The following is a 16,045-nucleotide window of genomic DNA, read 5'->3' as shown; positions in this document are numbered from 1 at the left end:
ATTTTAAGGTTAACTTGCCTCAATTTGACATAAATTACCAATTTCACGTCTGGGGGATCTTTCGTGGTTCATTTCGATAATAGAAAAAAAAGAGCTTTACTGTGGACAATGACACTAGTCATCCAGTATTTTACGATCCAGGACAGGCTTGAGCCTTGGTGGTTTCTGAACATCCAAATTAATTTGTTGTGACCTGGGTGTGACAGTTTGGGCCAACTTGGTAAAGGTCGACACATTCAAATACAGTAATATGGAGTGATTAGAATTGTTTGAGCTTGGAAACTGCAGTTGTTTGGAATTGGATCCAAAACACCTTTTGGACTTATATCTGCAACTGCATAGCGCTGTTACACATTATTTGTATGCAGGAAAAGGGAAACTACCAGCTTTAGTCAATCTTGACGAGAGGACTTTTCAATGTAAAAGCCATTCAAATTTGACACAATTGAGTTTCCACGCAGGAAAAGAATGGTTCTAATAAACTAAAAGTCCAAAATGAATGATTCTTGTCCATAAGTGTATGTAACAAAAAAGCTGAAACATGCACTTTAAGTCACAAAAATACTTTGTAACTCAACAGATTTTAGTGGTAATCAAACTTAACATTCCACAAGCATGCACATATCCAAAATAATCTTTCAAATTTGCATTTGGAAATACAGATTACAAAAAAAAAAAAAAAAGAAGACAAAATACAACAGGGTTGAAACATCATGCATGCCCACAGCAACACGCTGCCATGTTGAGAATTTCGCAGTCGGAACATTTTGCAAATCAAGACTATGTGCAGAAATATGTGTCATCCACATTCAATTTAATTGACATTTTTCTTTCAGCTTATAAACAAACGGTCACATTAGGAGAATCACATGGCAACAAATAAATACCTACAGATTCTTTACTACGACTCACAGGACAACAGTGATAAAACGCTATTCTCACTAGAAGCTTTAAGAGGAACTTAAATTGCATTTTCTGAAGCCTTTTACTTTCATGAACTGTACAGTTCTTTAGAAAACCGCGGTTAATTAAAGGGACCGTTTAGTCAGACCAAAAAACATACAAGCAATAAGAACCGACTGAAGAATACACCTTCAAAACACAAAACGTCTTTCTCTGCTTTTTGAGACAGTTTGCCTCAATGAACTTTGAAGCCAAAATGAGTGCACGTTGTGCTAAATCGTCCTGCAGGTAAGACACACCTCAAACCAAAGCATGCAGATAAGCCACATGATCAAGAAAGCAATACGTTGAGGTGACGTCCATCCCGCAGTTTCTCTCCATGAGCCTGGAGTTTTGCTCTTTGCTATCATCAGCAATTCACCACAACCATCAAATATTGCAAAATTCATAAATGACCTCACTGGTGGGTTCCCTGCTTAAAAAGAAAGAGGACAAAACGTTGACTGGTAAACAAGTTATCTTTTGCAAAACCATAATTAACTATGTAGCCATTCTCCTAACTCTAAAGTTGTATTAGCTGCCTTACTTGTGTCCGTTCCACGTAATTCATTCATTCAATAATACTTTCTATCAGCAAGCAAGCTGAAGAGCACCTTCAATGTCTGACACAATAAAAACCTTTGTAACAAATACGCCATCACCTCACTGTTTTCTTGCAGAAAGCATCTTGTGTAGCAAGATTTCGATATAAAGCGTGTTGTTGTGACATCATAAACATAGCTTTCACTAACTCTGCAGTTAGATTGCAGCACTGGATTCTGGCAGTTTATGTAGTGCCTCGGTAATTCTTCAGCCAACATTTTTTTTTAGTTTGCAGTCTTACTCAAAACAGATAACCACAACATAAAGCTTGAGGTGATTAGGTGTGTTTGTGTGTGTGGGTGTGTGTGTGCGCGCGCATGTGTGTGTATTTGTGCCGAGGGGGTTAAACGACCAGGAATTACATTCGGAGCAACGTTCCTTTGCAACACAAGAGCGCAAGCTGCACCAAAGTAAGCCCTTTCTATATTTGCATCCCCTAAAGTCTTCACAGATAAAAAATCAACAACAACAACAAGACAAGCTGAAATATAGTTTACAAAATAAAAATAGAGAATTCATCTTTTGTTTGACATGAAAATATCTCCGGAGTATACATCTGGTGTGAAACAGTCAGCATTCAAATCAGGCAAATAAGTCCCTGTTCAAAAGCCAGGAAGTCACAAATAAAGTGCGAAGCAACTTGAAGACTAAACATTGCACAAAAACAGGGAAGGAATGAACAAAACACTTCACATGGCCCAAAAACTTGACATGATAGGTAACAATACAGAAAGAGAAACAAATAAAAACAACAATCATATCGGATGTCACTTGAGCATAGATAAGAGCGAAGAATGACAGCGTACATGGGATACAAATCTGCGTAGCGTCTATCAGGTCATGCGGCCTACTGGAACGCAGAAGCTTCAGGTCCACTAACGCAAAACAAACAGTGCACATGCCAAACCGCCAACGTTGTGAGACAGAGCCCTGCGCCTAGTTCCTCCACAAGACTGCAGCGCAAAGGGGTTGGACACGGTTTCCTTATGAGAAAACGTGCTCGTATGCGGTGAGATGCTACAGCAGGAAGAGAAAGACCGCAACAGGACGATAAATGTGGATCCCAGTCCGCTCTGACCAACACTCCCATGTCATTTGGCGACTAGGATACTGCCACACTTGGTACATTCTTTTTTTTTTTTTTTGGAGTCGTGAAGTAGCATAATACAGACTTGGAGGTCACTAAACAGGAATCTGAATTAACTGTCGCACAGGAGAAGCCCTACATGCACCCCTCGAGACTTTGTGACAGCGTTAAGTTACACCAAGCTATCAAGGCCTTCATTCAGAGGGTTGAACTGTCAAGATTCATCATGCATTGTTTCGGCTATAATGTATATGTACAAGGTACAATGAGGATTATTCAGCAATACAGACAGAAATGACAAGAGACATTCCAAAGGCTGCCATTGCTCAACTGGACTCAAACACACGTTGATTGTATGAATGAAAACGGCAGTCTTGGAAAAAAAGGAAAAATCCAGCTTCGGTTTTCTTTACACAGCTACAACCTTTTTTTCTGTTTGAATAGTCCTGTCATTCAAATTGATGGATGGACGGAATTTCCCACAGAATTTCAAAATAAAAGAAAAAAAAACTGCGAGCAACTGCAACATGCCCAAGCGCACTTCTGTGCTTGAACTGTCATAGAAAGCTAAAAGCACAAATTGCAAACTCAAATTGTAACACTTAAACACAATTGAATGTATGAGAGCAACAACTTTCCGATTGATATGAGCCCAAAGATGGATTTTTCCTTTAAACGTCATGTTCTAGTCTTGCTTGCATAGGAACCACACATCAGTTCAAAGTACAGCCGACCCATGCTTAACAGTAAAGAGACTGCAGTGATCTCCACCTGATGGTGGAGCTGGGACTTGAGCACAAATGACCAGCATGTCTGTACACAAATGCTCGAATAATACCAAACAAGATCACACTGCGCAATAAACAACTCTCAGGGAAACTCTGACAAAAGGCCACTATGGGTCGTTTTCTGCTGAATCTGAATGTAGAGCGAGCTGATGTTACCGTCGGTAAATTCTTTGTAAACATGAATTGGAAAATCTGTAAACAGTTCTTGATTCGACCACATCCCTGATTGTTGTAGTCACCATTCTTGTTGTTTACAACATGACATGGAGATCAGTCTGGTGAAAAATGGCATATTATACATCTAAATATGCAAAATGTGTTTCTAAGAAAGACCATTTTATGCTCGCCTTTCAGTTCACGCTCAATAGAGGTACTGTAATAGAAATATCTTGGAGGAATTGCACACTGGTGGGAAAACGCCCATTGGCATGCGCAGTCGTGTGGTAACGTTAAACAGTGTTTTTGTTAGAGCTTCCCTTTTTAGGAGCAAAAAGCCTCCCCATATTTGCGGTCCTCCGCATTTATCCACATTTTGATTATTTATATTTTCCCCCCTTGACCCACATAATAAAACGTCAATAATTTGGCTATAAAGTGTACCGCTACAAAATACAGTACATTGATTTGTCAAGACGTTACACAACATAATCACAAATAGCACTTAACAAAACATATGCCTCTGTCAAATACAAGAAAATGTTACAAGAATTTACGAAAATATGTTGTCACATTAGACACTTAACAGTAGAATACTCATGTAAGGCAAAATCAGGTGATTTTCACAGTGACGACTTCCAAAAGATTTCAAATTTGCGAGTTTGCCGGTTTAAAAACAGACAGCTTCCTTCCCTGAAAGACCAGTCTGTTGGCTTTTCTTTTCCAGAAAATTAATTATGCTTTCCAGTTAAATGGTTATACCTGATCTTCTAAAAACAACCCTGCTTTTGGAGCCTATGTGTTTTTCGGCACAAGTTAGGATGATTTGGCCGTCACTTCTGGGCTACAGCAATGAATATGGCACATCGAACACCGAAGAGCAACTATGGGGAGGTTTTGCACTCCTTCATTAAACAAGTAGCTTAAACACAGACACAATTGAAATATGTTCAAAATTCATAAATAAATTACATCAGTGCAGATTTACACTATGCCTATCGAGAGCAGTTTGGCATCAGATGTATGAAACTGAATGAAAAATAGTCTGATAAATAATCATTACAAACAGCATCAAGACACAGTGCATGATAAAAAAAAAACATTTGGTTGTCAAAAGTAAAGCTTTGGGTGTGATAGTTGAATACCCGATACGTTTGATGCAGGCAGGAAAACCAACAGCTTTTTTTTTTTCTTTTAACACGACCAATATGATGCGTATGCTTTTAGTCCAATGTCTCTGCAGCTTCCTGCTACCAGCAAATATAAATAAAAATAAATATTAAAGTGAATATGAAGAGGAAAAAAATGTGCATTTTTGGAAAATATGTGGCAATAAATGGTACACTGTAAACAACAGCCGTGCTAGCAAAAGCGCTGAGCGACCAATCTCTTTAAAAAAACAAAAAACAAAACAAAAACAAAACCAATCGGACAGCGAGGCCATTCCCCGGAAGCCACAGGACGTCCTTTTCCCTGCAGTCTTTTAGTGGCGCGTCATTGTGTCAAAGGGCTTTTACCGAGTCGAGGGCGAGGTCGGGCCGCTGGATGGCCATGCAACAAGGGGAGAGGGTTCAACCCTGCCTTTTGTCTCTCCTCCTCCATTCACACGTTCGAATGTTTATCTTCTGGTTGCTCACCGCCACAGTCAGCTGAGCGGGTCACGTCACAGCCTGTCCATCCTGAACGTGTCCTCGGTGGCGGGGTCAGCCAGCACCATGTCGGGGTCATTGAGCATGTGCAGCCCATCCAGGGTGAGGGGGTCGATCTTTAGCTCATCCAGAGGGAACTGAGAGTCCGCATCAAAGCTGACGTCACCGACGCCTGCCAGCGAATTGGTGAGCTCTTTGGAGAGGCTGGGCGGAGATTCACCTGTGACTGGAATGTGCGACAGCAAAGAGACAAGCGGGTGTGCATGGGGTGCTGCTTAAACCTTGTGTTGGAATTCTACATACCATTATGTTGAATTGGAGAAAGGAAGTATTAGAGTGAAAAACTAAATCAACGACAATTTGGAGTTAACACATCATGTTGCTTATAAAGTTCTTATTTAGCATGACATCAAATTCACAACGCAAGGACTTTGAGATTCATATAAAGGGAGAATACCTGAGCTCGTGAGTTCAAAATAAAGTACATTGTGTGATTACTATATTATGCTACCGATCTCAAAAGCTGGGGAACAACTTCTTGATTTGTTTTGAGGGCATGTTACTAATGTGCTTTTAATGATTCATTTGTTGGCTATTCTAACATCCCGCAAAGAAAAGATAAATCAAGCAGAACAAATACTATGTTTTTATTTTTGAAAAAAATACTGTTATCATTGTTTGCTTAAAAACATTCAAATTATTTTTTAATTGAGGACTTAAAAATTTTGCTGAGTTCCATTTACATAGACAGCTTATAAAAACATGATTTGCATAATAATTTGGAATGCAATGTAGAGTCAGGACAATTCCTGCGTTGTATTGACGCTCATGTGACTTACACTGATGAGGAAAAAGTGTTTGTGCGCGTCTCAATTTCCTTTTATTTTGCATTGAGTCCCCCACTTTAATGTTTAAGATCATCATACAAATATAAATATCGGACAAAGATAACCCAAGTTAACATAAATTGCAGTTTTGAAATAGTTTATTGTGGAAAAACTATTCAAAACTACATGGCCCTGTGTGGAAAATGTACTTTCCTCTTGTTAAGATTTAACTGAGGCCAATCACATTTTGGAAAGCTGAGTTCATTTTCACTGAGCACACTCAAACCTGATTATCAACTGACCTGTTCAGGAAAACGCTTAAATAAAATGAAGTCATTCCTCCAGCATATGGACTGGATCATTTTCAAAATCCTTGTTGCTTCCCGGACAGACATTGCAAGCGATAAAGCATTGACCAAGAATACCAGAGAACCATTAAAGACTCTGTGGTAGTGCAGCAATGGCACAGTGAGAGACGAGTGCCTAACTTACCTGTTAGAATTATGTTGGGAATGTTGCCATGACTACTGTAACCAAGCTGCTGAGAATCTTGTAGGCTGCCGCCGCTAAGACCCATCATGGCGGCTTGAGTATAGTTGAGGGTGGAGCACTGTGTGTACAGGCTGGTAGAGCTTATGGGGTTCTCAATCATGTTGAATTGCTCCAACTTAAAAAAAATTAGTACATTTAGATTCAATGAAATGCCTAAAAGAAGGGTTTGTGCTTGCAGCTCTGTTTTGAGGATAGTGTAAAAGTCACCTGGTGAGAAAGTGCGTTGGTCTGCCTTGATGCCACCTGCTGATCGTAAAAGGAGTCGCCAAATATGCTGCCCACCACGGGAATATGCTGGAATAAGAATGCAGGAGCCACATAATTCAAGCGGGATGAGAAGAACACCATCAATACAAGAAAAGTGAAAGTAGTCATCTAAAGTTCTACAGGCCTAAAGCAGACACCCCAAGCAACAGAAAATGCAAGCAAAGGGTGAGTCACAACTATAGCACTGAGAATTGACAGAAGCGGGTGATACTCATGAGGAGGCCTGTCAGTGTTCTGATTTTTCCCAAAGAAAACAAGTGATGAATGAAATGAACAGGTAGTGTCCTGTAATGGGTTTACAAGGAGGGACGATTTAACACATCCAACATAAAATATGACGCTGGCAAAATGTGAGGCCAGAGTATGATGTGGTGGTTAATGCCGCCCCACTGGAGGAGACCAAGCACGGTATTGCAGAGGTGCACTGACCTCAGCAGGCACAGCACTGACATTTGATAAGGGGAAATTCCAGTAGTGTGTCCCTCCACAGAACCACGATGACGATTCTGATCATAGTGGTTGTAAATGATAGTAAATACAGTACAATAGGGTTCTTGATCTGACACAGATGAATAGGTTAAACCAGGGGTCCCCAAACTACGGCCCGCCTCCACATTTGGCCCGGCCCCTTGAGCAACACCAGAAAAATACCCCTCCCCCTCTGCCAGAAAAGAATCCTAGACTCACCTTGTCAAATTAAACGGAACAATGGTGAAAAGAAAATTTTATTCAGAATGCAGGTTATTTAACCTGTAATGGACAAACACATTTTTTTTGTTCAATGCAAATAAAAAGCAGTTTTTGTCTCAAATATTTATTTCACAAATAGTGTTATTTATTTTATTAATTGTGTTATTATTTCTTTACTGATTTTTTTTTTCTGTGAAGATTCCAGAAAGGGTTATTAATATTTCCTTTTGTGTGGCTTTCTGGAAAATAATTTATGTTTAGACACCCCTGCGATGGTCTCACATTTTCTGTTTCAGAAAATTTACAAAAAAGTGATGTGGCCCTCACATGAAAATGTTTGGGGACACCTGAGTTAAATCGTCAAAATGAAACCGGGCTGAGGGCTGATGAAATCACTACTGACACAGCACAGTACAATACTACAACTAGGAAACCATGACAGGAGTATTATATACTATCAATCAGGCGAGACTGGGAATCAAACAAATTGACCAATTATGGACAGTGGATTGGCAGCACCACCCGGCCTTAAAAATACTGGAATTTGACCTTAAAAGACATTTGATGAGGTAAGAGTTGCAAATAGTCAACGCTGTGTGACTGGCTGTCAAATGGTGGAGTCGCTACAAACATGCAAGTACAATACAACCCAAACTTCTAAATGTATATTACTTTTGTTCAAATACTACAACAGACCTTGCTGTATTAATTTGGGATTTTTTGGGGTTAGTTATTGCTGATCTGGGACCCCAGATTTTCTTTCAATAACAATTGTTATCATAATTAGATACTGAGATAAATATTCTTCTAACTGAAAAATGGAAGACTAACAATTTAAGATTTGCCAACAACAGGTTAATCTACCCAACCTTAACTAGCTGTGCCAAAGTTGCTTTCCTGTGTGTCACACTTTGCTGTGAAAGGATTAAGTGTAAAAACACATGCAACGTCCCCGATCCCTCTGCCAAATGTTTTATGGAAAAGGTGATTAATTTCTCCCAAAAGAGATAGAGATGTTTATGTGAATAGCAGATTTAATGGCGAACTGGGCTCCAACTAGCGGCTAAAATACATCTGCCCATGAGTTCCCAATGACAAAAGGGGAAAAGATGAACCACTTTTTGAGGAAGTCTAAAGATCGGGACCTCTCTCAACAAACTAGCCGTAAAGTCATGCACAGCAAACAGTGACAATTGTGAGGACGAAATGAGTTATGTACACCAGGCTGATGCAAAAGGATGAAAAGCAGCCTATCAAGTATTAGCTTCCCCCCAGGAACAAAGCCCTTCCCCAAAAAGCAGCGAGCTTGGTGGGTGGGCTCTTACTTGAGGCGAGCCGCCAGGGGAGAAGCCTTGATTGGAGACTGGGGAGGTTGGAGACTGAGTGGCTGGTGAGCCAGTCTGATTGCGATACTGTTGGAGGGAAGAGGGTTAGCGAGCACTTAGCTCCATGCTAGTCACACACACACATATCTCAAAGGGTGACGATGTGAGGCGGCTTCAGATAAGGATTCAGTCATTTTGTTATGTGTAATGGATGGCTCACTAGCAGCAAAATAGCTTTGTACAGCCCCACTTCAGTCTGCAGTCTTTACATGTGGAATTGCACAATGAAAGCAACTCATCCGTTGGTGTAGGAAAAAGTTGTGGATGAAAAAAAAGTTAAGGTACAGTACAGTACCTCATCATCAATTCTACATCAGACGAGGTTTGGGATTGTAGCCGTCTTACCGAGCTGATGCTGGCTGAGGTCTGGCTGTCCGGGGACGGGCTGTTGGCAGTGCCTGTACCGGTGGAGGGAGGAGTCGGTAGAGTGATGAGCTGGATACCCTGCGGCGTCTGCTTCTGCAGGTCGCTGAGCAACTGAGCCTGGGCCTGAGCAGTCAAATGGTTGAATAGAGGGAACTGGGAAAGCTGCTGCTCCAGGGTTTGTTGTTCCGCTGGAAATATCTACAGGAAAACCACGCAAAGAAAAAGTATTTCAGAGTTTGAATTGACAACTTATCTCAGCGACGGGTGGGGAAAATCTCAAAGCAACTCGTGATTTGATTACTTTTTAGAGCACTCTGATTCCAGTGTGAAGCCGTTTTCATTGTGCGATGACAAAGATTCTTATTCTAATTACAGATTAGCTAAACAATACAACTTTACCAACACATGCCACTAAATGAATGTCTTATTTCATTACTTTTGCTAGCCTAATAACATAATTGCCAACATCTTTTTGAATGTTTTCAGAAAACAAGAAAAACAACAGATTCAACAAACAAGACTCCAGTTTCCGAGTCCACCTGGACGGCTGAGAATCTACGCAGACATTTTCAGCACAAAATAAGGCAGCAGAGGAAAATGTCACCTGTGTGATGTTAACGGGTGAGGAGAGGGTGGGCGACAACTGCTGTGTGGACTTCTGAAGATGGAGGTCGGTGGTTAGTGTAAGTGGCATCACAGGAGGCTGGCGGCGCTGTTCTGTTACAGTCATGGTGGGCTGAGGGGAAGTAGGGATCCCTTAGTTGTGGGGGAATAAAATGAGAAGCGCAGGTGTAAGTGCAAACTGTTGCTCCAGAGCATTCAAACCAAGTCTGGGTTATTGCTTCTCAGAACACCCTCATCATATTTCCCCAGCACTGAGCAATAGTGCAGATCTGTTCTCCTCATGGCATAAATTTACAACATCAACTGCTATACATCATCTCATTGATTCACTACGCAGACATTGCAGTGCATAAAGAGCAGAAGTCAACAGTTTAAACATCAGCTTCAGTGTACTGTTGCTGCTTTTCTAAAATAATGTGCTGTTCATAAAATGCATGTATTAAATCTGCTTGTGCTAAGCATTTTTTTTATTTTCTTTTGACAGTTGATACCATGGCTGGCTGCGCTGATGCCGAGATGGGTGAGGTTGGTGGTGAGGCTGCCTGTGCTGTTGGACGAGCTGAGGGATGGGAAGGCAACTGTGTCTTCAGGGTCCAGTGGGGTGGACAGCGGGGGAGGGAACTGGATGTTGGTGAGATCAGGCAATGAGCCGCCTGTGTTGTGTGCGGCTGGCAGCATTGCTGGGTTCAGTTCCTGGTCTGGTGATGGGAAAATACTACAAAAACATTTTTTTAATCACTTATAAGAAGGTGCTCTCTGACAGAGACAAGGATTCAATTCAAGATTGCAATGCATGACAGACACTCACTTGATTCCTGGGACATCACATGTGTTGTGGTTTGGTGAATCCCCCTGAAGACAAGACAAGCCTAAATCTCCAATTTAAAGCTTTGTACGTATGACCTAACACAAAGCATGCAGCCCTTTACTTTTGCATTAGTACCTTCTTGTCATCCCACAGCTGTTTCTGTGCATCGCTGTCTGCATTTGGCTCCAAGCTCTCCGTCCCAGGCACTGTTAGCACCAATACTAATTAGTGAAACAGCCAGACACAGTTGCTTGCTATGACAAAACACACAATGATTCACATCAGGGCAAGAAATGAGTCATCAATATCTCAGCCAGTCAGGCAGATTACGGTTCTGTGCTTCTGATTCCAGGGTGCCTAAAATAGCAAGGTGACCACCAGACAGACTGGGCGGATGCCAACCAATTAAGGTTTCACTATATCAGGGCTTCGCGCACAATCCGTGGAAGATCAGTGAATTATTGATCTGCGTCTCTCCATCACCTCGAGTCAGCTCCATTCAGGGATTCCACTCCTCTGGAGGCAGCGAGATACAGAAGCAGCAGTGTGCTGAAGCAGCGAGTCGTATCTTCGCTGCAATATAAATATTTGACGAGTGGTTGCAAACTGCACCCGCTAAAGTAGAACATGTGGCTTTGTGCCATTTTGTGTACGAGGACTGCGGCAATGAATTGATAAAAGCTGTTTTGTGTTTTTTTGCAACAACATAATCCATTACCTCGTTTAGATTGAAGCTCCTGTGATCCGCTCGCAAACACCTCTTGGGGTTTGGGATTCATGGTGCTCTGGTGTAAGGCAGAGTCTGAATTTGTCCTGTATGAGAGATGAGGTTACAACTAAATGATTTTTAAATCTCTAAAGGCAGCATAGTGTAGGCATTTAAAAGAGCTTATGAAAACAATTGTTCCGTCACATTGCCCAAAGCACAACGTATGCAGCTGAGTTTCATGTAATTCAATTTTTGCAATATTGTCTGTCCTGGGTTTCATTCTGAAAAAAAAAGGCAAAGGAAAGATTGCTTACCTTCTCCAGCTTGTGTCTGGTGGCGGCGAGAGGTAAACCGAGCTGTAGGGGCAGCTGTCGATGTGAATCGAGTTAGGGCTAATAAAGAAGGAATGAAAAATTGTCCACAGCTTAATTTCATGCCTCTCGGCTTATTAGGCCAAATCAAGGACAGAATTCCATACAAGTGTTTGTTAGCTTCAAGAACAAATACTAGGTTTGAGTTAGTGCCTCATTATTGTAAAAGTAGAGGAGTAATAGAAGCATACTGTAACTGTAAGTATCACACGGTTCATCCAGGGGAAATGTATTTGATACTTTTTCTGTCTAGAAACTACCTTTGAAAAACAAAAAGTAGTGCTGTGTGAAATGGACAAAATTTTATATCCCCGAAAAGGGTAAATTTATAATGCGATAATGCATATCCTAATTTAGTATTTTCCTTAAAATTACATGAAACGAATTTTCAATACAATTTCCTCTTATCCTTTCTCCATTTACATCATATTTATTAAACACATATTTCATACAGAAAACAATATAATAAAATATTAAAATGGAAGAAGAGAGGGAAAATACCATTCAAATGGTTGTATAACCAATTTTGGAATGCAGAAAAAAAGAGAATGCCAAAATAAAATTAATAAATACAATAAAGTAGTTCAAGTAATCTTAAAATATGCCTATTTAAATCAGTAAAAATGTTAATAACCTAACTGTTGAAGAGTTATACACATTATTGGCAGTTTATCTGGACATAAAAATAAAACCTGGTAAAAACAACTTGCTTTTTTGTTTTTCACGTGTATAACAGATTAAAAGTCAGGAAAAACCGGTCAAGTTGGTCTACTATTTCAGGCTTGAGGGATCTGAGAGATACAGTTAGTATGTAATAATTGTGCCATGTACTGATTTTGTTCCCTTTTCAGCACTGTTGAGTTGATCGGATCATTAGTGCTTTGCCACAAATTCATGCCGTCTCTAAACAGCTCTTTAAGTGGTAGAAAAGATGCGTTTCAGAGTGGCGACTTGTTGGCGACATGTTTCACAGATGACCATTTTCCAGTCTTTGTATTGACGTTTCAAAACCAAACCCTGGCATTAAGGTTCTCTCTTTTCAGCACCAAACTCTGCAGCCTCTGTTTCCACTTTGTTTTCTGCTAAGGTCTAACGTAATTTGTTTACCACCATGATCCACAAGCAGTGCTAGAAACAAGTGGGCTACTTGCAGAAGAGGTAAAAAAATACTAACATAAAGTAAAAGCTTTGGTACATTTGATGAAACTTCAATCTTTTTTCATTAAAAAGTTAGCGTAGCGTCCGAGGGTTAAGCCGTCGAAAGATGCTCTTGTCACAAAAACTCACTCTTGCAATGCATGTAGACTGCACAGACTCTGCTTATTGAACTCAGCTCACAGTTGAACAGCGATAAACTTAACCTAATTGTCGCCTTTTCAACATGTCATCCCTGTGCCCCAATCTCTAAGCATGTTACATCCCTGTGACAGCTGGATGGAGTGTAACTCCATTAGTTATGCTTGGAGAGTGAGGCACAAAGATGACAAAGTTGGTGTGTTACCTTCTCGGGCGCTACATCAGTGTAGCAACAGACCTAACGCAATACCCTACACACAAAAATCAAATAGGTAAATCATAGTTATATTGTAGAGTAGACATTTTTAGACCGGAGTACGATATAGTCTATATCAGCACTAATCTTGGTACATTCTTAGAACCCATTAGGTACGTGAACTGTTATAGACTAATTCATTGCATACAAATCCAGTTTAATAACTCAATTCACAGTTGTTTAGCTTTTCTGAATGTTGGATACACAGATGGCTTTACATAGAAATACCTTAACTGTTCAAGCTAAGGAAATAACAATAATTTGTTCGTAGCATGAGCTTAAAAAGGATATTTGACGTCCATGTTTGTCAACTGAAAGAGGTCGGCGATGGGGAGAGGTGATGCGATTTCGTTCACGGTAAACGCGATCCACCAAACCATGGTGCCTTGTTGTGCGACTGGTGTCCAGCACAGAATTCTAGAGTGAACACACTCACAGGTCACTGAGGGCAACAATGAAGCTCTATCACACAACAGCACACTAAAAAGTACTTGAAAGGTCTCAGGACTAATGGTGCAAATGTGTTTATTTCAAAATGAGTCAAGCCATGGGGCCGATACTGAAGCTTTAGCTGGCAAATGTGTCTTTGAATGGAAAGCCATGACAAGCAATGATATACTAAAAATTTTGTAAACCAAATTCAACGGCAGAGAAGATCAGATGTAAACATCTTGCTTCCATTTTGTTGCAAACCACAAGATCCAAAAGAATTCCTAGTCCACCAAAGCCACTGATTTGCATGCCACCCTGACTTTCCCTCCCCCAAAGAACTGTCCAATCTAAGACTGGAATGCTTTTTGTTTTGTCCCAATTATATACAATCCATTATTATTCCTGAAGGTTTCTCTGGACAAAAACAAACCAGCCAAGAAAAACTAAGGGCTCACCTGAAAAGGCAGGTCAATGTTGCCATTTCCAATCTGATTGACATTGGGCAGTGAGCCTCCATAGTACTGTCCACGATTCTGCCCTAGCTGCAAATACTGGGTCTTCTGTAACTGCAACTGTGCAAAGTAAAATTGCATGACAGCATGAGTGCATGGCGGGTCTGACTGTACAAAAAGTAATGCAAAACAATGAATGATGCCTACTGGTCCCCAATTAAAGATAATGCATTGAGGATTTTATATGTCAATCATTTCAGACAAAATTTTGCAAAGCAAATAAACTTTTGCCTGGCAGCTGCAGCAACACACCTGATACATCTCCCTTTTTGACCAAATACATTCAGGTTCATACCAACACAAGGATGGAGTGCTCTCCAGCCAGTCAACATGGAATAATATGATCTAATGCAATGAAATGATACCCCGTCCGATGGAAATGCAGAGACCAAAAACTATAGCTTACACTGATGTAATTTCAAGAAATACAGCTAAAACTGTGGATTTTTCAATGTACTGAGTTGGAATAAATTCATTTAAAAAAATCAAAACAAATTAGGTGTTCGATTATTATTTTGCAGAGAATATAAAATTACCGTTTAGATTTGGTAATTCAAGTTGCAAGACAAAAAAAACATTCAGAATAAAAACTGTATACATTCGTTGTAGAAGTGAAAAGCCTTTCCGAATGTTTAGTAGTTTGTGGATTCTTTTATTCTACATGAACCAATAATGGTAACGATTGCCGAATGCAGTGATATAACCCATCTCAAATAAAAAAGGAATGTCAACTAAAACGTTAATTTATTTACACGATGTTTAAAATGAGTGCTATGCAGCATGCTAGCGTGCTAACGTAGCTGGTAGAGGACGAGATCAAAACAAACCACAGCTGGAGTAGGCGACTCACATTAACGCTAACGTTCGCGAGGCTTGCCAACATAAACCCTTCAGGGTTCTCCATCAATTCCGACAGTTTGTCGTCAATTAATTGCCTGCCTTGTAAAGTCGTGATTTACAAGCCGAACGATTCATTTGCTAATTAACTGTCAGCGCTGCCTGTTCACATCAGCCAGCTAGAGGACAGGTGCACATTCATTCTAAGCTCCAATGCACTAACTCGGCTAATTAGCGCAAAAGATGTCGTATTATTATTGGCGCTTTCGTTGCACGTTTTCGTAAAAAAACAAATACAAATGTCATGCAGAAGCGGTGTATTGTTGCTGCAACAGACGCGTCCACCTCGCCTTTTAGCGCATAAACGTTCACATTTATTTTCACAGCATTCGCGAGATGTCAAACAGCGTTGCAACAAAATGCGAAAAACGGGTTATGCACGTCTTACCCGTGCGGCTCTGGTGATATTTAAATCTTTCATGACCTCTTCAAATGCCGCAGTCTCTTCCGCCTGTTTCTGGTTATGCAAAGCGATTTTTTCGCTAAATTTGCGGGGATTGTTAGAGGACGCCATCTTTCCCTCTTGTCTGAATGGAATGTTACGTTACGCACCACGTTGGGCCTTCTGGTGTCGTCATCACGCACAGTCAACGTCTCCAAGCGGGGGAGGCGGGGTCGAGCGATGTAACTGCGCCCACCTTTTTGTTGTCAATATGCCCACATGTTTGGATATCAATGTGAGACATTTGTCATATTCTGTGGAGTCTAAATAAGGTTAATGGTAAATACAGTATTTTGCTAATAAAAAAATAGCTGATAGTTTAAAATACACAGTAGTGCTCCCAAACAATTGCTTGTAAATATCACTATTGATGACGGCAAATCACA

General features: G+C 40.5%; 1 protein-coding gene across 4 annotated transcripts; it reads right to left on the bottom strand.

Moving 5' to 3' along the window:
• Positions 1–544: 544 nt before the first annotated feature.
• Positions 545–15,754, bottom strand: crtc1b (CREB regulated transcription coactivator 1b). Of its 4 annotated transcripts, XM_088313344.1 has the most exons (14): positions 15,606–15,748; positions 14,264–14,380; positions 13,668–13,793; positions 11,768–11,829; positions 11,463–11,557; positions 10,880–10,950; positions 10,745–10,788; positions 10,428–10,651; positions 9,917–10,068; positions 9,292–9,510; positions 8,887–8,973; positions 6,812–6,898; positions 6,545–6,719; positions 545–5,451 (listed from the first exon to the last, which is right to left on the bottom strand). In XM_088313344.1, exons 1-14 carry the CDS (start codon positions 15,729–15,731, stop codon positions 5,240–5,242), a joined length of 1,797 nt encoding a protein of 598 aa, XP_088169470.1. In that variant the 5' UTR covers positions 15,732–15,748; the 3' UTR covers positions 545–5,239. The 4 variants fall into 4 exon arrangements, with proteins under 4 accessions (XP_088169470.1, XP_088169473.1, XP_088169471.1 ...); XM_088313347.1 differs by lacking the exon at positions 13,668–13,793 and having other exon boundaries at positions 11,768–11,845; positions 15,606–15,754; XM_088313345.1 differs by lacking the exon at positions 8,887–8,973.
• Positions 15,755–16,045: the final 291 nt, after the last annotated feature.

Source organism: Idiotropiscis lumnitzeri, chromosome 13, assembly GCF_059441095.1.
Source record: "Idiotropiscis lumnitzeri isolate Australia: NSW breed Sydney's pygmy pipehorse chromosome 13, RoL_Ilum_1.0, whole genome shotgun sequence".
Classification (NCBI taxonomy): domain Eukaryota; kingdom Metazoa; phylum Chordata; class Actinopteri; order Syngnathiformes; family Syngnathidae; genus Idiotropiscis; species Idiotropiscis lumnitzeri.
The sequence above is the reverse complement of the archived record's forward strand: the minus strand, read 5'-3'. Positions and strand labels throughout refer to the sequence as shown.

Coding starts and splice junctions, on each gene's coding strand:
- crtc1b (XM_088313344.1), bottom strand. CDS start 15,731: ATGGCGTCCTCTAACAATCCCCGCAAATTTAGCGAAAAAATCGCTTTG. Junction 9,511..9,916: donor CACCCGTTAACATCACACAG/GTGACATTTTCC, acceptor GTTTTCCTGTAG/ATATTTCCAGCGGAACAACA. Junction 5,452..6,544: donor TCCCAACATAATTCTAACAG/GTAAGTTAGGCA, acceptor CGCACATTCCAG/TCACAGGTGAATCTCCGCCC.